Source organism: Pagrus major, chromosome 1 (genome assembly GCF_040436345.1).
Source record: "Pagrus major chromosome 1, Pma_NU_1.0".
NCBI lineage: Eukaryota > Metazoa > Chordata > Actinopteri > Spariformes > Sparidae > Pagrus > Pagrus major.
In genome coordinates this window covers 24,148,026-24,172,444 of record NC_133215.1, presented here as the reverse complement: position 1 = coordinate 24,172,444, position 24,419 = coordinate 24,148,026, and the positions used below count along the sequence as shown (strand labels likewise).

General features: G+C 40.9%; 4 protein-coding genes across 6 annotated transcripts in view; all 4 read right to left on the bottom strand.

Annotated features, from left to right (window-relative positions):
• Positions 1 to 98: 98 nt before the first annotated feature.
• LOC141000093 (probable pancreatic secretory proteinase inhibitor) lies at positions 99 to 5,838 on the bottom strand. The gene is made up of 4 exons (XM_073470729.1): positions 5,720 to 5,838; positions 5,004 to 5,032; positions 4,710 to 4,819; positions 99 to 275 (listed from the first exon to the last, which is right to left on the bottom strand). Exons 1-4 carry the CDS (start codon positions 5,772 to 5,774, stop codon positions 230 to 232), a joined length of 240 nt encoding a protein of 79 aa, XP_073326830.1. The 5' UTR covers positions 5,775 to 5,838; the 3' UTR covers positions 99 to 229.
• A 1,298-nt stretch (positions 5,839 to 7,136) lies between these two features.
• On the bottom strand, positions 7,137 to 10,906 carry LOC141000025 (phospholipid-transporting ATPase ABCA1-like). Its single transcript, XM_073470643.1, has 4 exons — positions 10,778 to 10,906; positions 10,543 to 10,649; positions 10,103 to 10,244; positions 7,137 to 9,875 (listed from the first exon to the last, which is right to left on the bottom strand). Exons 1-4 carry the CDS (start codon positions 10,802 to 10,804, stop codon positions 9,693 to 9,695), a joined length of 459 nt encoding a protein of 152 aa, XP_073326744.1. The 5' UTR covers positions 10,805 to 10,906; the 3' UTR covers positions 7,137 to 9,692.
• A 215-nt stretch (positions 10,907 to 11,121) lies between these two features.
• Positions 11,122 to 13,832, bottom strand: LOC141000034 (probable pancreatic secretory proteinase inhibitor). Its single transcript, XM_073470656.1, has 4 exons — positions 13,712 to 13,832; positions 13,329 to 13,360; positions 13,032 to 13,141; positions 11,122 to 11,298 (listed from the first exon to the last, which is right to left on the bottom strand). Exons 1-4 carry the CDS (start codon positions 13,764 to 13,766, stop codon positions 11,253 to 11,255), a joined length of 243 nt encoding a protein of 80 aa, XP_073326757.1. The 5' UTR covers positions 13,767 to 13,832; the 3' UTR covers positions 11,122 to 11,252.
• Positions 13,833 to 14,046: 214 nt separating this feature from the next.
• Positions 14,047 to 24,419, bottom strand: part of LOC141000002 (phospholipid-transporting ATPase ABCA1-like) — a 39,507-nt gene continuing 29,134 nt past the window's right edge. For 2 of the 3 annotated variants that reach the window (XM_073470618.1, XM_073470625.1), the window contains exons 25-49: positions 24,134 to 24,336; positions 23,973 to 24,024; positions 23,740 to 23,853; positions 23,280 to 23,428; positions 23,043 to 23,167; positions 22,472 to 22,570; positions 22,163 to 22,352; positions 21,897 to 21,991; positions 21,757 to 21,789; positions 21,543 to 21,648; positions 21,207 to 21,281; positions 20,467 to 20,636; positions 20,176 to 20,353; positions 19,898 to 20,013; positions 19,649 to 19,793; positions 19,402 to 19,525; positions 19,155 to 19,284; positions 18,783 to 18,966; positions 18,552 to 18,658; positions 18,112 to 18,253; positions 17,750 to 17,884; positions 17,536 to 17,639; positions 17,321 to 17,413; positions 16,957 to 17,200; positions 14,047 to 16,863 (exon numbers count right to left, since the gene is read on the bottom strand). In XM_073470618.1, coding sequence (XP_073326719.1) covers positions 16,720 to 16,863; positions 16,957 to 17,200; positions 17,321 to 17,413; positions 17,536 to 17,639; positions 17,750 to 17,884; positions 18,112 to 18,253; positions 18,552 to 18,658; positions 18,783 to 18,966; positions 19,155 to 19,284; positions 19,402 to 19,525; positions 19,649 to 19,793; positions 19,898 to 20,013; positions 20,176 to 20,353; positions 20,467 to 20,636; positions 21,207 to 21,281; positions 21,543 to 21,648; positions 21,757 to 21,789; positions 21,897 to 21,991; positions 22,163 to 22,352; positions 22,472 to 22,570; positions 23,043 to 23,167; positions 23,280 to 23,428; positions 23,740 to 23,853; positions 23,973 to 24,024; positions 24,134 to 24,336 — 3,257 coding nt within the window. In that variant the 3' untranslated portion in view covers positions 14,047 to 16,719. The remainder of the gene's footprint in view (positions 16,864 to 16,956; positions 17,201 to 17,320; positions 17,414 to 17,535; positions 17,640 to 17,749; positions 17,885 to 18,111; positions 18,254 to 18,551; positions 18,659 to 18,782; positions 18,967 to 19,154; positions 19,285 to 19,401; positions 19,526 to 19,648; positions 19,794 to 19,897; positions 20,014 to 20,175; positions 20,354 to 20,466; positions 20,637 to 21,206; positions 21,282 to 21,542; positions 21,649 to 21,756; positions 21,790 to 21,896; positions 21,992 to 22,162; positions 22,353 to 22,471; positions 22,571 to 23,042; positions 23,168 to 23,279; positions 23,429 to 23,739; positions 23,854 to 23,972; positions 24,025 to 24,133; positions 24,337 to 24,419) is intronic. The other variant, XM_073470634.1, reaches the window with a different exon arrangement.

The following is a 24,419-nucleotide window of genomic DNA, read 5'->3' as shown; positions in this document are numbered from 1 at the left end:
TTATAGCAACAGTTTGACTCATTTATGCATGACTCAGACTTCCTATCACTTGCCAGATTTGGATTTTAATGAACTAAATAAAAGGAAATGTCAGACGGTTGTTTACTGCTAATTGATGTTTATTGCTCATCGTAATGACACAAACATTTAGGACAGCTGGGATCCAATGTTGGGTTGATAATCAGATCCCGATTGGTCACCTTAGTGGTGACATCATCTCCTGGGCAGGTCAGCAGCTCGTCTCCTTGGTGATCAAAATGTCCATCTTGGTTCTTCTGCAGAGAGGATCAGAACACGTCACCGCTGTGATTCAATCTGTTTTGCACAGCTGGGAATCAACGTCAGTGAAAATTATATCAAATATTGTGATGAAACCACCAAATCACAAAGAAAATTTGAATTCTAGTTGACCCTAAACAGAGAGTACATGGTGGCAAAGTACCTGACAACCATGACTGATATAAAACTAAGGAAAATGTTGACTGTGTGCAGAATCAATGGGCAGATCTTGTCTGTAGAACCAGGCTGTCACAGGCAGAACAGGCCACCCAGGGAGGCCAGGCTGTGTTCATTTTGTCATAAAAGAGAGGCTGAGACAGAATCTCACTTCTTATAATCGTAGTATAAAAATCTGAGAGGGGTTAGCTTTGAAAAAATAAACAACATACTATATTCTGTGTTTCTCAATTTCCCTGACCATCAGAAAGAGGAGAAAAGAAAACTGGGGAGAGAAGTCAGTGGGTAGTATTAGCTGCAAGATATCAGTGTTGTAAAATGTAGCCAAAGGTCATACTTGAGTAAGAGTAACGACATTGTGTTGAAATATTACTTTAAAAGTGAAAGTCACCCAAGCAAAATGTACTTTCAGCAGTCCTCCTCATCATCGCACATCACCCAGATTAACACAGATATTGGAATAACCATTAACCCTCAAACCATTAACAATCAGTTCAGAGACTTTAATGCGTCATTATACACCTCTGAGAGCCCAGATAACAAAACACAGTACGAACACTTTTTTAGTTCCTTAGACATCCCCTCTATCAACTCTGAAGTGGCATCTAGTCTGGACGCACCATTAACAATAAACAAACTTAGGAGTGCTTTAATGCATGGTTTCCCTGCCGAATTTTTAAAAACATTTTCAGATACACTGTCCCCACTACTACTTAACATGCTTAATGAATCACTGCAAAGTGGCTTACTCCCTCTCACATTACGTCAGGCTACTATCTCTCTTATATTAAAGAAGGATAGTCCTGTCCTGTAGTAATGATCGCCCTATCTCTCTGCTTTATGCAGATGTCAAACTACTAGCTAAAATGCTGGCTAGGCGACTGGAGTGTATCCCTCCAACTATCATCGCCGGAGACCAAGCAGGGTTTGTAAAGAACAGACATTCCTTTCATAATGTCAGGCGACTATTTGATATTCTGTATTCACCCACAACCTCTGACACCCCTGAGCTGGTCATTTCAATGGATGCTGAAAAGGCATTTGACCGTGTGGAGTGGCTTTACCTGTTTTACACATTGAAACGTTTTGGCTTTGGCAATACATTTATATCTCCATTGCTGTTTGCCATTGCCAGTGAACCTCTAGCAGTAGCCCTCAGGTCCAGTCAGATGCTGGGTATCTCAAGAGGTGGCATAGAACATAAATTGTCCCTATACGCTGATGACCTTTTGGTCTTTCTTTCCCACCCAGACAAATCTATCACCCTAGTACTAAACGTGTTGAAAGAATTTGGGCATATCTCAGGTTATAAATTAAATCTTCATAAAAGCGAACTTATGCCAGTCAATGCTGCGACCACAGCCTATCCCTTCTCAAAGTTGCCATTCAGAACGTCTCTGGAGCACTTTAAATATTTGGGTGTTTGTGTAACTAAAAACTATTCAGAACTATTTAAATCTAACTTTTCCCCCCTTTTAGCCAGGCTATCCCAAGACATCCACCGGTGGTCTCTATTACCTTTGTCTCTCGCTGGTCGGATAAATTGTATTAAAATGAATGTACTGCCCAAGTTCTTGTATCTTTTCCAATGTGTACCTATCTTCCTCCCTAAACCATTTTTCCACTCACTTGATAGCTCAATCTCACAATTTATTTGGAACAAAAGCACCCCTAGGATCAAAAAAGAAATTCTACAAAAACCTAAGGAGTTGGGCGGCCTAGCTCTATCCAACTTTTTGCTCTACTATTGGGCTGCAAACATTAGAACAATATTGCACTGGTGCCGCACCAGTAGCCAATCTCCACCATGGCTTTAGATTGAAGAAGCCTCATGTAGTCCCTCTTCTCTGATGTCTCTGTTATGCCTCCCACTTTGGGCTACAGTTAATGCCTGTCTTATCCCCAGCACATTCTAACCCTTTGTTCACTCCATCAGTTATTGACAAGGCTTTTTTGATCTGGAAAGACCTGGGGATTGTGTCAACAAAACACCTTTACATTAGTGGCATATTCGCTTCCTTCAACCAGTTAACTCAAGCTTTCAATTTGCAGCCCACCCATTTCTTTAGATATTTGCAAGTCAGAGATTTTGTTCGCAATCGGTTTCCTGGCTTCCCTGCCCTCCCTCCATCTACCCTCACTGATACCATACTTGGAGTTAACCCCAATCTCAAAGGTTCCATTTCAATGCTGCACAATACTCTTCTCAAAACTCGGACAACAACCTCCGATGCTTTACGCAATACATGGTCTGCAGAGCTTGGTGAGGATATAGGTCCTGCTTCCTGGGAGCATGCTCTGAGTTGGGTCCACTCATAATCAGTCTGTGCTCGCCATGGCGTTTTACAATGCAAAGTGATTCACAGAGTTCACTGGTCTAAAAGTAAGCTGGCTCGTATCTATTCTGACATTAATCCAAACTGTGACAAATGCCACTAAGGACCAGCCAATCTCAGTCACATGTTCTGGTCTTGCCCCACCATTGCTCCTTTCTGGACGTGCATTTTTGACTCCCTCTCAGCCATCACATCTGCCAACATCCAACCTTCACCATTACTTACCCTGTTTGGTGTCCTACCCACTGGCGTCTCACTGCCGTCCTATTTTGCTGAGCTTGTTGCCTTTCTCACACTACTAGCAAGACGTGCCATTCTGTTGCGATGGAAGAGCCCTTGCCCCCCCTCTCACTCTCAATGGATAAAGGATGCTCTTCATTTTATGAGATTGGAAAAAATTAAATACTCCCTTTGTTTCTCAGAACAAAAATTCCATAAAATCTGGCAACCCTTCCTAGATCATGTCAGATCTCTCCAGATAGACATTCTTGCCAATGCCCGCAGGCCGTCACCTCTTCACATAATTATATTCCCCCCATAAACAATAGCTTGTAGCACAGTAGGTGTATTTTTTATTTTTTTCTCTGTCTTATTTTGTTCAAGTTTCTATGTTTAAGTGTTTTATTTAATGTTTTAGTGTTGTTAGTATTGTTTTTTTTTTGTGTGTGTGTGTTTGTAAGCGTGTGAGCATGCATGACATATATGTACATATGTCTATGTATGTCTAGGCATGCATGGTCAATATTAGACTACCATTGCCACTACTACTTATATCAAAACCCACTATACCCTATTTCATTGTTACTTCTCTGTAAGGGAGGGAGGGGGTGGGGGGAAACTGTCTCTTTGTTAGTACCTTGTTTCACAGACTGAATCTTTGTATTAATCCCACTTCATGTATGAGGTCTAATAATAATAATAATCAACATGGTCCATTATTGGATCCAATATTCAGCATTTTTTGTGATTATTGGAATCAGTGTTTGTTTTTTGTTTTTTTTTAAGTCAGATTGGTGATAAAATAAATACATTCAAAAATACACTGATCTGGCTCTCATGCAGCCTGCAATCTGCAAAGTAACTAGTAACTAAAGTTATCAAATAAATGTAGCATTTCCCTTTAAATGTAGTGGAGGGGAAGTACAAAGTAGCAGAACATTTAAATACTCAAGTAAAGTACAAATACTTCAAAACTGTACTTAATGCTGGTGCTTGAGTGAATGTACTTAATTACATTCCATCACTGCAAAGTATAAACCGTTGTTATGAACTAAAAGAAAGAAGCTCCACAGTAAATATTTCTCAGTGATTTACAGTGTGCATGTTTAAAATGTATTTGTCGTCTTATTATCTATCTTGTTTTCTTGTTTATTTATTTAGCGTTGGCAATGATGTAACACACATGGCAATAAAGATGATTTGAATTTGATAAGAAATCACACCTCATATTAACTCTGTTGTGTCTGGATGTAGAAGCACATTTGGGCAACAGTGGAGAGGTAATTTGGGATAAAGTGGTAAATGCCATCAATGAGGATTTTTATATACACAGTCAGACAGAAAGAGACAGAGAGCACTATTATTTACATAAAAGTCCAAAACAGAAAACATATGTTTCCTTTAATAAAGCTTCTTTGTGATTCAAAGAGGTTTGTATGCAACGCTGCAAGATCTCATGAAATTTAGTGCTTTTTCATGATTTGCTCACCAGAGATGTGACCAGCGTTTTCTAGCAGTGACTAATGAGCCCCAGCTCATTTCCAGACCAGGACATGAATAATAGGCTGGACTGGAAAGCGTGCAGTCATTTGAATCAGCTGCTGTTTCACCACCAGGGGGCGACTCCAGCACTTTATCCTCCATAAAGTTGACTTTAGGTGAGAATGCTGTGAGGATGCAGCAGCTGTGTGTACTCACTGTCTCTGGTCACACAGGGTGCACTCGTTGCCGTAGGTGTTTCCATCGCTGCCACACACCGGTTCGAAGTGCCGGGGGCACACCATGATCTCCATCTCAGGACAGGAAGGCTGCCAGAACATAAAACAACTTAACAGAAGAAAACTCATTCACCATAGTACATGTTTAAAATGACTTGAATTACACACTTATTATCCTCTTTAATCATAATCAAAACACCCTCCTATATGCACACACACACACACACACACACACACACACACACACACACAGCGATAAGTCAAGATGCAGCACCTTTCTCGGGAGTCCAGACGCCTCAGAATCTATAAAGAGAGCAGATGACTGATAAAACCATACATGTTGAAATAATTGACTCATAAACTCCTGTTTATGAGCTAGTGAGTAAGCAACCCACCTGATACAGACACAAAAATATCATCTTCATGCAAAAGTACCTTTTCAGCCGAGACTAGATAGAGTTATTTCTGATCTGTTCTAGTTAACACACTACGAGTATATGAGTGCCTACTAGGGCTGCACAAATCTTGTTTTCCAGATATAAAGGACACATTTGTTTGGCACAGACCCCAACAAACACTGCATTGTCATGATTGTATTAGTTTTCCCACTAATCGTGAATCAAATCACAATGATAACATCTGTCAAAATTATGTCATATGATTTTTTTTTACCATATCGTCCACCTCTAGTGCCTGCTATGTAATATGACATACATATGATTTTAATGTACAATGCTTATAATAAGCATGCAAACAAGTATTATATAATTCTGTTTCACCTCAACATCAATGTTTCTTTTTCTGTTGTTCAGTGTCAAAAAACTGAATCTCCTCTGACACATGTTGTAACACCACGAAAATGAAATCCTTAAAGGCACAATATGTAGAGAAACTGTTAAAAATGGCTCTATACTCCTTTATCTTGATCTATAACACCCACTTTACCATAAATGTATAAAATACCTCAAACTGAGTGTTTTTCTTTTTTACCTGCAGCCACGCAGATGAGCAGAAGTCCCAGAAAAACAGCTCTTCCAGTCATCATGTTGGTGGGTGAATAACTCAGAGTAACTGAAACCACTGTGTGTTTTTGCTAGCAGTAGATTATGTGTGTGGGGGGGGGGCCTCGCTCTACAAAGTTATAGCGAGCATTAACACACACGCCCACACAGACAGTAAACACATCTTTTGTTCAATCATTAGCTACAAACTTCCATCTGTCAAACCTTTGGTCACTGCCGCAGTAAAATGGTTTAACTCCTACCTGACGGACAGGACTTTTTCAATTCGCCTGGGAGATTATTCATCTGGACATGCTCCGCTCGTATGTGGTGTCCCCAGGGTTCGGTTCTGGGCCCCACCCTATTTTCATTATATATGTTGCCCCTAGGTTCTATATTTGAAAAGCATAATGTCTTGTTCCACTGCTTTGCTGATGATGTTCAGATATACATGCCCTAAATCAAAAGCAAAGGTGCATTGCAACCTCTGCTTGATTGTCTGGACGAAGTTAAGTTGTGGCTGTCCTCAAACTTTTTAAAATTAAATGAGAGCAAGACAGAAGTTATTGTGTTTGGCTCCCCACTGCCATTGGGGGATGAACCTATCCTTGGGCCTATCTCCTCAAATATGCTCAATTCCGTGAAAAGTCTGGGAGTGCACCTTAATAGTTCTTTTGAATTTGGAAAACAAATTTCATCTGTGGTCAGCTCAAGCTTCTTCCAATTGAGATTAATAAGCAAAATAAAAGCCTACCTTCCCCCGGGTGACTTAGAGAAAGTGGTACATGCTTTTATTACAAACCGGCTGGACTACTGCAACGCTCTGTATGTGGGCCTAGACCAGTCCTCTATCCAACGTCTCCAGCTGGTCCAAAATGCAGCCGCTCGCCTTTTAACAGGCACCAGAAAAACTGAGCACATAACCCCAGTGTTGAGGTCTCTCCACTGGCTTCCTGTTTGCCAGAGGATAAGTTTTAAAATTTTATTATTGACTTTCAAGGCCATGAATGGCTTGGCTCCCCCTTATCTAGGTGACCTGCTTGTTGCCCACACTCCATGTAGAACATCACGGTCAGCCGACCAATTCCTCCTCAGCATACCAAAATCTAGGCTAAAAACAAGAGGTCATCAAGCCTTCGTGGTCGCTGCTCCAAAACTTTGGAACAACTTGCCATTCTGCATTAGAACAGCTCCAAATTTAGAAAATTTTAAATCCCTGCTCAAAACCCACCTCTTCTCCCTGGCTTTTAACACTCCTAACTGACTGATTGTTTTATCATGACAGTTCTTATTGTTTCTTACATTTTATTTTATTGTTTATTTTAGTGTTTATTTTATTGTTTTATTGTGTTTTATTGTGCTTTTATCTGATGTATTTAATTGTAAAATAATCAAATCAGGAGTCGTTTTTTTTTCAAAATGTATGATCTTTTTATTTTTTAATGCAAAGAGTAACTATACACAATGAGTAACAGACCCAAACAGCTGTTTAATACTTAAAAATGTAAACAAATAATATTGAGCACGAGAAGAGAAATATCACCATCTTACTGTCCTGCATGTCTCTTTATCTCACTACCTCTTTTCACTCATTTCTCTCATCATGTAAGCCTCCGTCCTCTATTTTAAGTGTCACAAAAATGTTTTGACGCAGTGTTGCAGCTTCATTTCGTCTGAATTATATCTGTGTTCCAGTGCAGACATTTAATTTGAAATGTCTTATTTGCCAAATCTCTTACTTCTACGTCTCTGACACTACAGGCTATAAAGTGCTCACATTTAGCTGAGGGTGAGTCTGAAGACCCACAGCAGTGATTAGATCCCCGAGATGACGGAAACCCCTTCCATGATTTTATATGACACAGAGCACCCTTAATGACAATCTGTCATTAAATTAAACCCTGGATATGATCTTTTTTTTTGGAATATAAAGCATTACAAGCACAACTCTAATAGACATGGTCCCTGTTTTATGTGTAGTCTGGCCTTTGGACTAACTCTGGAAAGTCTAAAATCGGAGTTACTGACGGTACAGTCAGTGCTGCAGCTTATTAATGTGGACAAAACTGAAAGATTGGAATTTGGCAACATCACCAGGAAATAGCAAAAACTTGCAGTCTGATGGAGACTGAATGAGGGAGAACAAATTTGACATGAAATGTGCTTTTTGTTCTCAACAACAAAGGAGAATTTCTGTGAGCTGATGGATAAAGAAGTGAAACAAAAGCACAACTTAAAACTTTACAAAACCTCCTTGAGATTATGCTGGTTGATCAAAGGTACATATTCAGCTCCATTTGACACAGCTAATGTTTGTTCATTCCACTGGTAACATTTGTTTTCACTTGACATCACAAGATACTGCTGCCCCTGTACATAATATCCACATCAGTGATGGCTCAGGTCTCAAACACTTCCATCGTGCCCTCACACAGTGCATGTATAAAAGCACACATTACAAGAAAAGTTGCCATCTTTAGACCCCATACAAGCAGAGTAGCTGTGAGCCTGTTTTCTCTGTGTATGGGAGCTACAGTTTTACCCACAGGAACATCTCCATCTCACTCATCAAGTTACACTTTGACACAGATTTTCCTTTTTTTTTTTTACAACAGAATCTGAACTCCACATATATGTTATTTGGCGGTAAACCGACAACAATAATGAAGCACAATTCAGTCGTCTCCAGTCCTTTACAAGCTGAGCTGACGGCATGCTCTGGCACACACACACACACACACACACACACACACACACACACACACACACAGAAGTGCTGATAGTCCAGGTGTGTGGCCCAGTGGAAAGCATGCAGTATATATTTCCAATGAACTTTCAGAAACACCAGTCCAAAATTGTCTGCAATCTTCAGCTTTCTGTCGAAGTCACAACTGCCAGTTTGTGACGGTTGTCCTGCGTACGTTCTGATTGGCCTTCAATTCCATTTAAAGAGGGCAGGACAAGTAAAACAAGCCAGTATAGTAGGCTGCGTCATGTACAGACATCAAGCAACCACACATTTTTTTTTGTTTTTGACAATGTAGGACACAATTTCTTACTGTCAAGTTTCAGTCATCATCTTCAGAAAAAGCTGATGTTTTGTGCTTTGACGCATGTTGGAATCTGTCTTATACATTCCTTAGCAGCCTACATACATTGTTGTTGTTTTTAAATGGAGTGCTCGGATTTCTCTCTCCACCATGATACAGTATAGGCACTGTGCTGGACAATGTCAAGGACACCAAGAACAACAAATATAAAAGACAACTTGGTTATCAATCTTAATTGTTATCCAAACAAAGGGAAAAAAACTCCAAAGAGGTTAGCTTCATCTATTAGAATTAAATTACCTTAAAAAATCAAATTAGTAAAAATAATCATGTTGCATGATTGTGACTTGTCAGAGAACTTTTGTAGATGGCGGTGGGGTGATTGGTGGCAGAAGTCTGCAGTGTACAGGGTGAACAGGAAAGGGTCCAGGACTGTTCCCTGTGGGGCCCCCATACTGCAGACGACCGTGTCCGACACACAGTCCCGAATCCTCACATACTGTGGCCGGTTGGTGAGGTGATCGAGGATCCAGGACGTGAGGTGTTGGTCCACCCCCGTGAGCTCCAGCTTGTCCCCCAAAAGTGCAGGCTGTATGGTGTTGAAAGCACTGGAGAAATCAAAGAACATGATCCTCACAGTGCTTCCAGGCTTTTCCAGGTGAGACAGTGATCTGTCCAGGAGGAAGATGATGGCCTCGTCCACTCCGATGCCAGGCTGGTAGGCAAACTGGAGTGGGTCCATAAAAGGACCCACCAGTGGGCGGAGATGAACAAGGACCAGCTGCTCCAGGGTCTTCATCAGGTGTGAAGTGTGAGCAACTGATCTGTAGCAGTTCGTTTCTTACCTGGATAGTGGAGAGGGACAGATTGGAGCAGGGGGGCTGAGTGTGGGGTGGGGGAAGTGGGTGAATGTCAAGGGGGGCAGTGGGGGGAGTCTGCAACATGAAAGCAGAGGAAAGGGAGGTAGAGGTGAGAATGGGGCAGTAAACGGGGGAGGGGTGGGTGTCTGGTCAAACTTATTGAAGAACTATAGCTGCCCGCTGCCTTGTCCACATATTTGATCAAGCCAAGCTTCCGGATGCCCCACTCTGCCACCTGGTGGACAGGATAAGATTTGTGAGTGAGTGTCAGCCATCTTCTTTTGAAACAATAATACTGAGGATTAATGATCTGTTTATTTTCATAGACCAATATTCTGTATAATGCCTCAGCAGACTACAATACCAAAATGATGAGCCTAATTTATATCTAAATGATCAAAACAATCTGTCATAGTAAATACAGCCGGTCCATATATATGTGTTCATGCGTGTGTGACTGACCTCACAGACTTCCTTCTCAGGCACGCCCCTCAGGATGGCATAAAACTCGAGGTGTTCTCTTCCGGTCAGCAGGTCGTTGATGGCATCAAACTGAGGACAGTAGCCCATGTTCTGATGCACCTCATCTATCTCTGTGTTCACACTGGAGACAGTTTAAGAGTGTTTAGTTTCATAGAAAGCAAAACATGTTAAAGAAAGCTAATTTAAGTTCCATTGTAAACCAGCTTGTTGAAGAAGATCAATTAAACTTTACATTATCTTAACATTGTATTCTGCCATGATTCAATATTTATTTCAAGTATCTTAATTACATCACTGATGCCAAGAATATATTGTGGTGTTCACTACCTCTTGACAGTCTGGCTTGCTGAATAAACTTGAAGATTATATGAATTTAAATACAAATGACTGGATGTTTTGTTTATTTTGAGGCATTTTACCTTTTGCCAGCCAGGTAAGCCTCTCCACCGGTAACCACAGAGTCTCCCGTCAGCATTTTAAAGGTGCTGGTTTTGCCTGCGCCATTCACCCCCAGCAAACCAAAGCACTGAAGGAGAGGAGAGACATGATATTAGCTTAACCTTCACATCCTGTTATGAACACAACTTTAATGACAGACAAACTTTTTATCAGTTAAATAAAAGAAAGCCTGGTGTATTTTTTTCTGTCCCGTACCTCTCCAGGGGGGATGCCAACACACATCTGGTCCACAGTCCTCAGTCTAAGATGTGTAAATATTGGCTCCCAACACAGATAACCAACTGATCATTCACCTCCTGCCTCCACAATACAAAGGAATGCTTTCAGATTATGTTACCTGAAACATTTCCTTTCTTTATTTACTTTCCTTTTTATTACCTCCATTGCAAAAAAATAAAAATAAAATGCATTTACCAGATTCCTTTTCTTGATTTATTTAATTTGTAGCATCAGTTTGACTCATTTATGCATGACTCAGACTTCCTATCACTTTCCAGATTTGGATTTTAATGAACTAAATAAAAGGAAATGTCAGACAGTTGTTTAAGGCTGATTGATGTTTATTGCTCATCGTAATGACACAAACATTTAGGACAGCTGGGATCCGATGTTGGGTTGATAATCAGATCCCGATTGGTCACCTTAGTGGTGACATCATCTCCTGGGCAGGTCAGCAGCTCGTCTCCTTGGCGACCAAAATGTCCATCTTTGTTGTTCTGCAGAGAGGATCAGAACACGTCACCGCTGTGATTCAATCTGTTTTGCACAGCTGGGAATCAACGTCAGTGAAAATTATATCAAATATTGTGATGAAACCACCAAATCACAAAGAAAATTTGAATTCTAGTTGACCCTAAACAGAGAGTACATGGTGGCAAAGTACCTGACAACCATGACTGATATAAAACTAAGGAAAATGTTGACTGTGTGCAGAATCAATGGGCAGATCTTGTCTGTAGAACCAGGCTGTCACAGGCAGAACAGGCCACCCAGGGAGGCCAGGCTGTGTTCATTTTGTCATAAAAGAGAGGCTGAGACAGAATCTCACTTCTTATAATCGTAGTATAAAAATCTGAGAGGGGTTATCTTGAAAAAATAAACAACATACTATATTCTGTGTTTCTCAATTTCCCTGACCCTCAGAAAGAGGAGAAACGAAAACTGGGGAGAAAAGTCAGTGGGTAGTATTAGCTGCAAGATATCAGTGTTGTAAAATGTAGCCAAAGGTCATACTTGAGTAAGAGTAACGACATTGTGTTAAAATATTACTTTAAAAGTGAAAGTCACCCAAGCAAAATGTACTTGAGTAAAAGTCGTAAGTATCTGCTATTACATGTACAAAAGTAAAAGTAAAATATACATATATTTACATGTATGTACTGCGTATGCTATGTAATAAGGGGTTAACCGATAATCGACATGGTCCATTATTGGATCCAATATTCAGCATTTTTTGTGATTATCGGAATCAGTGTTTGTTTTGTTTTTTAAGTCAGATTGCCGATAAAATAAATACATTCAAAAATACACTGATCTGGCTCTCATGCAGCCTGCAATCTGCAAAGTAACTAAATTAGTAACTAAAGTTATCAAATAAATGTAGTGGAGTAAATGTACAGCATTTGCCTTTAAATGTAGTGGAGGGGAAGTACAAAGTAGCAGAAAATTTAAATACTCAAGTAAAGTACAAATACTTCAAAACTGTACTTAATGCTGGTGCTTGAGTAAATGTACTTAATTACATTCCATCACTGCAAAGTATAAACCGTTGTTATGAACTAAAAGAAAGAAGCTCCACAGTAAATATTTCTCAGTGATTTACAGTGTGCATGTTTAAAATGTATTTGTCGTCTTATTATCTATCTTGTTTTCTTGTTTATTTATTTAGCATTGGCAATGATGTAACACAGATGGCAATAAAGATGATTTGAATTTGATAAGAAATCACACCTCATATTAACTCTGTTGTGTCTGGATGTAGAAGCATATTTGAGCAACAGTGGAGAGGTAATTTGGGATAAAGTGGTAAATGCCATCAATGTGTAGGGATTAAAGACAGAATATCAGGAAACAGACAGAAAGAGACAGAGAGCACTGTTATTTACTTACATAAAAGTCCAAAACAGAAAACATATGTTTCCTTTAATAAAGCTTCTTTGTGATTCAAAGAGGTTTGTATGCAACGCTGCAAGATCTCATGAAATTTAGTGCTTTTTCATGATTTGCTCACCAGAGACGTGACCAGCGTTTTCTAGCTGTGACTAATGAGCCCCAGCTCATTTCCAGACCAGGACATGAATAATAGGCTGAACTGGAAAGCATCCAGTCATTTGAATCAGCTGCTGTTTCACCACCAGGGGGCGACTCCAGCACTTTATCCTCCATAAAGTTGACTTTAGGTGACCTAATGTGTGAAAGCTGTGAGGGTGCAGCAGCTGCGTGTACTCACTGTCTGTGGGCACACAAGGTGCACTCGTTGGCGTAGGTGTTTCCATCGCTGCCACACACCGGAGCGAGGTTCAGGGGGCACGCCACGATCTCCATCTCAGGACAGGAAGGCTGCCAGAACATAAAACAACTGACCTGTCATCACCTGAGAAGAAAACTCATTCACCATAGTACATGTTTAAAAGGACATGAATACACACTTATTATCCTCTTTAATCATGATCAAAACACCCTCTTATATGCACACACACACACACACACACACACACACACACAGCGATAAGTCAAGATGCAGCACCTTCCTCAGGAGTCCAGACTTCTTCTCAGAATCTATAAAGAGAGCAGATGACTGATAAAACCATACATGTTGAAATAATTGACTCATAAACTCCTGTTTACATACAGACATATGACAGACATATGACATACAAATGATTTTAATGTACAATGCTTAAAATTCTGTTTCACCTCAACATCAATGTGTCTTTTTCTGTTGTTCAGTGTCAAAAAACTAAATCTCCTCTGACACATGTTGTAACACCATGAACATGAAATCCTTAAAGGCACAATATGTAGAGAAACTGTTAAAAATGGCTCTATACTCCTTTATTTTGATCTATAACACCCACTTTACCATAAATGTATAAAATACCTCAAACTGAGAGTGTTTTTCTTTGTTACCTGCAGCCACGCAGATGAGCAGAAGTCCCAGAAAAACAGCTCTTCCAGTCATCATGTTGGTGGATGAATAACTCAGAGTGACTGAAACCACTGTGTGTGTTTTTGCTAGCAGTAGATTTTGTGTGTGCGGTGTGTGTGTGTGTGTGCGTGGGAGCACAGCAGGTGACACACAAAAACACATGCACGCTCTAGAAACTTATAGCGAGCATTAACACACACGCCCACACAGACAGTAAACACATCTTTTGTTCAATCGTGAGCTACAAACTTCCATCTGTCAAACCTTTGGTCACTGCCGCAGCAACACAAACGCAAAAATAATCAAATCAGGAGTCTTTTTTTTTCAAAATGTATGATCTTTTTATTTTTTAATGCAAAGAGTAACTATACACAATGAGTAACAGACCCAAACAGCTGTTTAATACTTAAAAATGTAAACAAATAATATTGAGCACGAGAAGAGAAATATCACCATCTTACTGTCCTGCATGTCTCTTTATCTCACTACCTCTTTTCACTCATTTCTCTCATCATGTAAGCCTCCGTCCTCTATTTCAAGTGTCACAAAAATGTTTTGACGCAGTGTTGCAGCTTCATTTCATTTGAATTATATCTGTGTTCCAGTGCAGACATTTGATTTGAAATGTCTTATTTGCCAAATCTCTTACTTCTACGTCTCTGACACTACAGGCTATAAAGTGCTCACATTTAGCTGAGGGTGAGTCTGAAGACCCACAGCAGTGATTACATCCCCGAGATGACGGAAACCCCTTCCATGATTTTATATGACACAGAGCACCCTTAATGACAATCTGTCATTAAATTAAACCCTGGATATGATCTTTTTTTTTGGAATATAAAGCATTACAAACACAACTCTAACAGACATGGTCCCTGTTTTATGTGTAGTCTGGCCTTTGGACTAACTCTGGAAAGTCTAAAATCGGAGTTACTGACGGTACAGTCAGTGCTGCAGCTTATTAATGTGGACAAAACTGAAAGATTGGAATTTGGCAACATCACCAGGAAATAGCAAAAACTTGCAGTCTGATGGAGACTGAATGAGGGAGAACAAATTTGACATGAAATGTGCTTTTTGTTCTCAACAACAAAGGAGAATTTCTGTGAGCTGATGGATAAAGAAGTGAAACAAAAGCACAACTTAAAACTTTACAAAACCTCCTTGAGATTATGCTGGTTGATCAAAGGTACATATTCAGCTCCATTTGGCACAGCTAATGTTTGTTCATTCCACTGGTAACATTTGTTTTCACTTGACATCACAAGATACTGCTGCCACTGTACATAATATCCACATCAGTGATGGCTCAGGTCTCAAACACTTCCATCGTGCCCTCACACAGTGCATGTATAAAAGCACACATTACAAGAAAAGTTGCCATCTTTAGACCCCATACAAGCAGAGTAGCTGTGAGCCTGTTTTCTCTGTGTATGGGAGCTACAGTTTTACCCACAGGAACATCTCCATCTCACTCATCAAGTTACACTTTGACACAGATTTTCCTTTTTTTTTTTAACAACAGAATCTGAACTCCACATATACGTTATTTGGCGGTAAACCGACAACAATAATGAAGCACAATTCAGTCGTCTCCAGTCCTTTACAAGCTGATCTGACGGCATGCTCTGGCACACACACACACACACACAGAAGTGCTGATAGTCCAGGTGTGTGGCCCAGTGGAAAGCATGCAGTATATATTTCCAATGAACTTTCAGAAACACCAGTCCAAAATTGTCTGCAATCTTCAGCTTTCTGCCGAAGTCACAACTGCCAGTTTGTGACGGTTGTCCTGCGTCCGTTCTGATTGGCCTTCAGTTCCATTTAAAGAGGGCAGGACAAGTAAAACAAGCCAGTATAGTAGGCTGCGTCATGTACAGACATCAAGCAACCACACATTTTTTTTTGTTTTTGACAATGTAGGACACAATTTCTTAACAAAAAAAAAAAAAACTGTCAAGTTTCAGTCATCATCTTCAGAAAAAGCTGATGTTTTGTGCTTTGACGCATGTTGGAATCTGTCTTATACATTCCTTAGCAGCCTACATACATTGTTGTTGTTTTTAAATGGAGTGCTCGGATTTCTCTCTCCACCATGATACAGTATAGGCACTGTGCTGGACAATGTCAAGGACACCAAGAACAACAAATATAAAAGACAACTTGGTTATCAATCTTAATTGTTATCCAAACAAAGGGAAAAAAACTCCAAAGAGGTTAGCTTCATCTATTAGAATTAAATTACCTTAAAAAATCAAATTAGTAAAAATAATCATGTTGCATGATTGTGACTTAAATTAACTGGATTGTAAATGCTTCTTTTGCATTATAAAACAACTGCGCTTGGTAACGAAGAGCGACAAAGAGGTTTGACCCTGATAAAAAAGTAGTCAGTCCATCAAGCAGTTGGCAGTGAATGATCAGAACCTTATTCTGTTGTTGTTTCACGCTACAATACAGAGTAGCACACACACACGCCCCCCTGACTACTGCTCACTACTTTTAGGACAGGGGATGTATCTACTAGAGATATTTCCTTCTATCATCCCAGATGCCGTGTCCACTGAGTGAGTAGCAGGTCTACAGGCTTTCAAGTCTGACACAGCATCATAATCCTGCTGTCGCTTCAAGTGTTTCTTTCTTACTGTCTGTCCGTCTTAGTGAAGGAGAAGCACCAGTCTCCAACCCTCACAGGAATTTCTTCTCATCTTAAATATATTTCTATATATTTCTTGCATTGATTTGCATTGAGTTTTCATTGTTTCAGTGTCTGTCACGATACCTGCAGTCTCTGCCTTTTCAAGAGGCTGTGCGCTGAAGTGCAGGTCCACTGAGAAATGATAACAATTAAAAAATACTAAAAAATAGAAAAAAAACCCCAAAATTTAACATAGTCTGTCTCCCCCGCTGGTTAGTGGTCCATATTTTGTGGGTTGGGGGAGGGTGGGTGAAGCTAAGCAACACCCACTGATGGTATGTTGTGGAATCAGACGCAGCTCTCCCTGGTCTTGTTGTCCGTGAGGAAAGAGTTTAGCTGGGAAATGTCCACTACCACAGCGTCCCGCTTGTTCAGATGGACGTCTTTCAAATGGTCCTCATCACTTTGGTCCTTGGCGAAATTTACAAACACCTGTAGGAAGGAAGAGAAGAGGAGGCAGGATTTAGATTTAGCGTAAGCAATAGTCATTATCTAGTTGCAGTCTGAGTCTTGAGACTTGCTTACTTGGTCTAGAGTTGTCTGGGAGACGGAGTAGTCCTCTATGCTGAGCGCCTCCTTGTTCGTAGAGAGCAGGGAGAAGATGCGGGCGAGGGAGGTGAGGGAGGTGGGCAGCTGGTACTGCAGCATGTTGCGGTGTTTCTCCTTCAGTGTGCTGCCAGGCAGCTCCCGCTCGATGAACTCCATCACCGGCCGGAGGTCTGGGTCAGGGCCAGCCACCCGCAGGATGATGGTGTAGCCATCACCAAACCTGGTAGGAGCATAACGAAGCACATTTCATTCACCGGATCTCTTTAAGTGATAATCTTTCTCATTTCTTCTGTGTGTGAGCCTACTGTATGTGCAATGCGATTGTCGCGTGAATTCCCACCTGTTTTTGAGATGTTGCACACTGCCCAAACAGCGGAACCTGCCGTTGACCATGATGGCCATTCTTGTGCAAAGTGCTTCACACTCTTCCATGCTACAAAAAACACATGAACAAGCCAGGATGAGCTCAGTCTCAGAGTTAATACACAAACTATAGTCAATGACATGTTGATATAGAATGATATGGTTCAGTTGATTGAACAGATGTTATCTAACCTGTGTGAGGTCAGGACTACAGATCGTCCCTCTTTGATGATGCTCAGGATTGCGTTCCACAGAGCACGGCGAGCTTTAGGATCCATGCCTGTAGTTGGTTCATCCTGTAAACGGGAAACATCAGATGTTCAGATGCTGCTACAATGATCACGCTGATGCTGTATGCTACAATAATTCAGAAGTATTTGTGTATGTTTGAACATGTTCCACTCACCAGAAACACTACAGGTGGTCCTCCTATGAGAGCAATGGCGGTGGACAGTTTCCTCATGTTTCCTCCACTATAGCTGCCCGCTGCCTTGTCCACATATTTTATCAAGCCAAGCTTCCGGATGCCCCACTCTGCCACCTGGTGGACAGGATAAGATTTGCGAGTGAGTGTCAACCATCTTCTTTTCAAACAATAATACTGAGGATTAATGATCTGTTTATTTGCATAGACCAATATTCTGTATAATGCCTCAGCAGACTACAATACCAAAATGATGAGCCTAATTTATATCTAAATGATCAAAACAATCTGTCATAGTAAATACAGCCGGTCCATATATATGTGTTCATGCCGGTGTGACTGACCTCACAGACTTCCTTCTCAGGCACGCCCCTCAGGATGGCGTAAAACTCGAGGTGTTCTCTTCCGGTCAGCAGGTCGTTGATGGCATCAAACTGAGGACAGTAGCCCATGTTCTGATGCACCTCATCTATCTCTGTGTTCACACTGGAGACAGTTTAAGAGTGTTTAGTTTCATAGAAAGCAAAACATGTTAAAGAAAGCTAATTTAAGTTCCAGTGTAAACCAGCTTGTTGAAGAAGATCAATTAAACTTTACATTATCTTAACATTGTATTCTGCCATGATTCAATATTTATTTCAAGTATCTTAATTACATCACTGATGCCAAGAATATATTGTGGTGTTCACTACCTCTTGACAGTCTGGCTTGCTGAATAAACTTGAAGATTATATGAATTTAAATACAAATGACTGGATGTCTTGTTTATTTTGAGGCATTTTACCTTTTGCCAGCCAGGTAAGCCTCTCCACCGGTAACCACAGAGTCTCCCGTCAGCATTTTAAAGGTGCTGGTTTTGCCTGCGCCATTCACCCCCAGCAAACCAAAGCACTGAAGGAGAGGAGAGACATGATATTAGCTTAACCTTCACATCCTGTTATGAACACAACTTTAATGACTCATTTTTTATCAGTTAAATAAAAGAAAGCCTGGTGTATTTTTTTCTGTCCCGTACCTCTCCAGGGGGGATGCCAACACACAGCCGGTCCACTGCCGGCTTCTGTTTACGCTTGTAAATCTTGGTGAGCTGTCTGAGCTCAAGGATGTCTGACTGTCCTGCTCCGCTCAGGATCCTCTGTCGCTCTCTGGCCACGTCCTCGTCTTCTTCTCCGATAGGTTTCAGATGACTGGTGGACGACCTGGATGGACAGAGATGAACGAGGGGTCACATTAAACACAGGGTTTAGTTGAATTCTTCACCCAGAGGGGATTCAAATCCAAATCCCCCTATTATTTTGACTTATGATGTTTTAGTCATGGATACTCTGTTATGAGGAAATCTCTAGAGAGGTTGTTTTCTTCACATTTAAGTTAAAGGATCACTAACCTAGCTTTGAAGCAGAAGCGGTACTGGATGAGGACAGTGATAACAAAGAAGATCACGCCCTCTATGGCCATCGCAAACAGGTTCTTTCCCACCATGTCCCAGGCCAGAGGAGAGCGGAACCGGTTCTCACCTTCAGAGACACAAATAGAACCACAGATCAGACATTTTAAACACATCTAGGAAATTTATTTTTGCTTCCTTGCCAAAACACAAGTATACATTTGTAGGAGACGTCTGCTGAAATTACCAAATCTCTCCAAAGCATCAGCCATTGCCTGATTCTTCACCATGTCAATCAGTCCTCTACCCAGACAAAAGTGAGGGAAGATGAGGAACACGTTCTTCAGGATGTCGTTGATACCACCGATTTCCTTAAATGGGAACAAAGACAGCTCTTAATTATGAGGGGTAAAGCATTCATTCTCAGTTATTTCTTAGTTTGCATTCAAAAGCATCCCTTTCTCAGACAATCTGAATGAAAATAACTTATTTACATTGCTTCCAAACAGCTCCAGAACAAATGTGGAGACGCTGCCGTTGATTCCTATCAGTATGTTAACGCTGGTCAGGACCACGTAGGCCGTGCTGGGGATCTTGAAGAAGAACGAGGCTGGGTACATCAGAGGGGTGATGGACCATCTGTGAAGAGATACAGAGATAATTTTAAATGAGAAGGGGTTAGAGAAATAGAGAAAATAAATGAAAGGAAGAGCCAAACAAGCGGAGTGTGTGTCAAAATGTACCCGTAGAGCAGCAGCAGTAAGGCCAGCACAGGCAGATTGGTGGAAGAGACGTAGGCGTCTTGTTGGAAACACACAAAGATGATGATGACCAGTGTTGCTGGGACGATGTAGTTACACTGCAAGAGGTGAAGGAGAGGAGGAGGGTGAAAAAGAGGCTTTGGTACATAATAAGATAAATAAGATTAGATAACTGCATTATGTCCTGATCAATTTGGACTTTTCTCCTTTAATTTCTAATTTAGTTAAGACAGAAGCCAAGCTCATCTGAAATGTCTTACCATATCCCAGACAAAGTTGGCCAGCCAGTAGAGGAAAGGCTGCACTCCACTGATGAACTGCATGTGTTTGGCCTTGTTCACTCTCTCCTGGATGAGGAAGACTACAAAGCTGGCAGGGACAAAGGACATGGCGAAGATCACGCAGATGGAAACCAGCACATCCACTGATGTCGTCATCCTGAGGGAGGGACAACAGATCAAAGGAAGCAATGAGAAGTGAAGTCTGTCAGAAAAGGTCAAAGAAATGTTATAACTGTTTATACACCTCTCTGTCACAACAGTAATACTCACAGTGCAACCTGTGACAGCTGTTCCTTGGTGAGGTTGAGTGGGTGATTGTGGGCAGTGATGCCAAACTTTGTGGGGTCTTTGCCACCTTTCAGACTTGCCCGCAGGATGCCGTTGTTCATCACATTGAGGAAAGAACCAATGCTGTGCCAGCCCTTGTTGTTGAACCAGATCTGGGGAGAGAGGGAGGCAGACATTTAGTTTCTGTAACCTCAGAGGACATACAATGCCGGCTAGGAGTAAATTAGTAGCTTGGTGATCAGCTGAATGCCGCAAGTCTGTGAGGGAGAAAAGATTACAGTGTGTCTTGAGTAAATATATATTTTCCCTTCTGCTCTGACTCCCGCTTCAACTTTTCTTTCTTATATCTTTCCAGGTTTATGGTTGCTTTTCTTTTTGAAAAATTAAAGCTCCTTTAGTTTGTGGTTCTGGATAAAAGAATGACTAAAATGTGAAATTGTAATGTGTAACATTCAAAGTTGGTCATCAACGTTGTCCTAAACAAAGAAAAATTGTTCAAAACTAAGAAAAACAAAATTCATGAATAAGAAAGAAAAAACTAAATGGGCAACAAATTAAAATATTACACAATCAAATTAGACAATATTAATCAAATGAGTGAAGCGTGTCCACATGGGTATAACAGCTGCATTGCTTGAGAATTTGGTGAGGAAAGCTCGACGGCGACCTACAGTGCCACGTGCTGTTGTATAACCGGTGTGTTTGCGTGTGGGTGTGCTAACCTTGACGTTATTCTTGGTGTCCAATCCTTGGATAAAACTGGAGAGACTGTGAAAGAAACGATCGGCTGCAGTTCCCTGGAGGGTGGTAAGGCAGAGAGAGAGAAAGAGGATAGGGGAGGGAGAGAATCTACATTAGCACATGTAAACTGGGTAAACTGACACTGTTCGAACCTGCAATAATACATGTTTAGTTCCACTACAGCTCAAATTATAAAGAAGTTAAAATGAGTCACTGTGTACAGCACTAATTGAAACCAAAGTAGTAAAACCAACCACATTATTGAGCTTTTCTTGTGTATTGGCGCAGTAAAATAATAATGTAATGACATCTCTTACTCTCTCGAGACGGAAGCGTCTCCTCAGCTCAGCTATCGCATCATCGATTTCATCCGTGTGGGACAGAAGCTGAGAACCCCTGGCGCCCAACGAGAATCCACCGTATCTGCATGGAGAATAACCCTTTTAATCTCAGCACAGGACAGAGCAGAGAGCCGCTTGGCTCAATATTATTGACAAATCAGCTCAAGATGGATCATGTCTTATAACCTACCTGAACTCATTGACCCAAATCTTGTTCTTCAGGCTGTAAGAGAAGAAAAACATAAAATGATTCACTGTTTAACACATCATCTAATGAGTTATAAAACAATGAACTTGCACAAATATCAGTGTGTGTAAAATGACTGTTACCTCTTTCCAATGATCTGAGCGTAGGTTTTAACCAGATAGTCCGAGACGTTTCTGCCAGTCAGATTCTGAAGAGTGTCTTTGTCACTGATCTTCATCTGGATACACAAACACACAAAACACTTCATTAACATTTGGCTTTTATTGTATCAGTTTACTTTCATTTTTGTGTGTAAGCAAGGTTGATAGTGCCTTTTTTGTAAGGTTATATGATCTTCACTTGATTTAACACTTAAGTCTTGACTTTCTAATTGTTTGGTGTCACTGACCTGTGGTGGTGGAAGTCCGCCGGCACCTGCGGGACACTCTGGAAGCATCCTCTTGCGTCCTCCACAGCTGCACTCACACAGGGGAGAGGGATTCTCCATGGACCAGTTGCCTTTGTCGAACATCTCCTTCAAACTTTGAGAGACTTGCGGGACTGACCACTCATCCTCAACTGCCGTACAGGGAATGTCCCTGGAGCACAGAAAGAGATAAGTTTCCATTTAATTTCAAATCTATATTTTATGCATATGTGTAGACAACCATAATGTGATCTATTCAAATGTGTATTAACTTTTCTTCTCCAAACTTACGATATGGGTTCTCCATCCATGCAGCGTGTTCCAAATCCCGGTTTTTCTGTCAGAGCTCCCAGTAGTTTGTTGGTGTGAGGGTCCTCAGGTAAGTCATTACTACAAATCAACAGAGAACAAGTTGCCTTTAATAAGACATTCTGATATTCCATAAATGTGAGAGAACAGCATTTCTTGAATTGTCCTGAAGTGTAAATAGACAATGAGCTGAACACTAATAATAATAGACTGACATTTAAAATGGCTTTATCATCAATTTCTCATAATGCTAGTGTGTGAGTTTCACAGTTACTTCACAGTAGTTACACAATAGTACAACTGTGCTAAGTGCAGTTCAGCACTCTAAGCCGCTGAGTTTAAAAATACATCAGTTAGGTAACATGCAAACATAAATACAGTTAGGTAACCTTTACATCTTTAATGGGTTATGCACTTTGGTGATGGAAATAACATGTTTATTTCCTTTTTTTGACAGAAAAACAGAGTGATGTGACTGAGGTGAATTTAAGGTTAATGAGCAGAATTTTTTTAAAGTTAAGTTTGTGAGAAGAAAGTCAATGCAATATCTCACCTGATGAAGGTGAACTGTTCTCCATACATGCCGGGATCCAAAGCCAGACTTGGGTACTTTCCAAATGGAGGAACAATCAGACTGAACACCAGGGCAATACACACAAACACCGCCGGAAGAACAATCTGAAAAAACAACATCATGAAAATGCATTAAAATTGTGTTGATGTAAAACAGAAAGACCCACATCGACTTGTCTATTTAGAGTATCTGTGTATGAAAACAGCATCAGTATACCTGAGCAAAGAAGCCTTTCCTGGACCGCCGAGCATAGAGGAATCGTTTCCAGAGCAGTGCAACAAACTGCTGTCTCTTCAGACTCCAGCCTTTGACCTGGTACGAACCTTTGCCATCTGTTCCACTGAGCCAGTCGGTCTCCCGGGATTCTGCACACAGAGATGGTGGTACACATGAGCAAACTTGCAAAATGAAGTCTGTGTCATGATTTTCTAAGTTTATAGAATGCCTGCAATTGCAATTTTCCTGGCACAGAGCACCAAATGTCTATGTTTTGCAATATAAATCTGCTTTTCTTCAAACAGGGAGAAACTGCCCTTTTTCTCCATCAAAAATCTGAGATGTGACATATCTGTCCTCATTTTCTATTTATATTTTTGGTGCAAACAAAGAGTAACAGCAATGATAGCATTTAAAATTATGCTATCATTGCACTGCATGCTGGGTAGTGCAGTTCTACCTGGGTCACCTTCAGAGTCGTTAAAGTCAAAGTCGTCCTCAGTGAAGGGCTTCAGGCAGCTTTGGTGGTCTCCAAATGCATGATGGCGACGAATTCTGGTTGGCACGACTCCATCTGCAGCCACAGGAGGATCGACATGTTCATTTAAACTAGTTGGTCTTCAAATCTTCCGTTTTGTTTAAAGGTAACTCAGATTTATTCCACTAATTCTCAAATAAAGGTGCAAATCTCACCTGAAAGCTCAACAGCATCCACTCCACTGTCCTCAGCCACTTTCAGGAAAATCTGCAGAGTTGGAAGAGATACGATTAATACATGGGCAGAAGCATTAAAACAATAAATCAAGCAGAAAATAAAAGGCCAGACACAAGGGTGTGTAAACGCTGCTCCTCACCTCCTCCAGGGTGGTATCAGATATTCCATAGCTGGATATTCCCAGGTCGGTGAGTCGGTCATCCAGCTCGTGGAAGAGCTCTACAAAGGCTCCGTCTTTAGCTGACTGATAGGGCAAGACATAAGTGAGCTCGTGGCCAAGGTCCTCAACCAGGCGAGCCTCAGAGACATGCTTGAATATCACGTTGGAGATAAGGGACACATCTGTAGGGAAGAAATCAGCAGAAAGAATGACAGGTTGGTTAATTTTACAGGAATAAATGTATCTAGCTTTGAAGTAGCCAAAG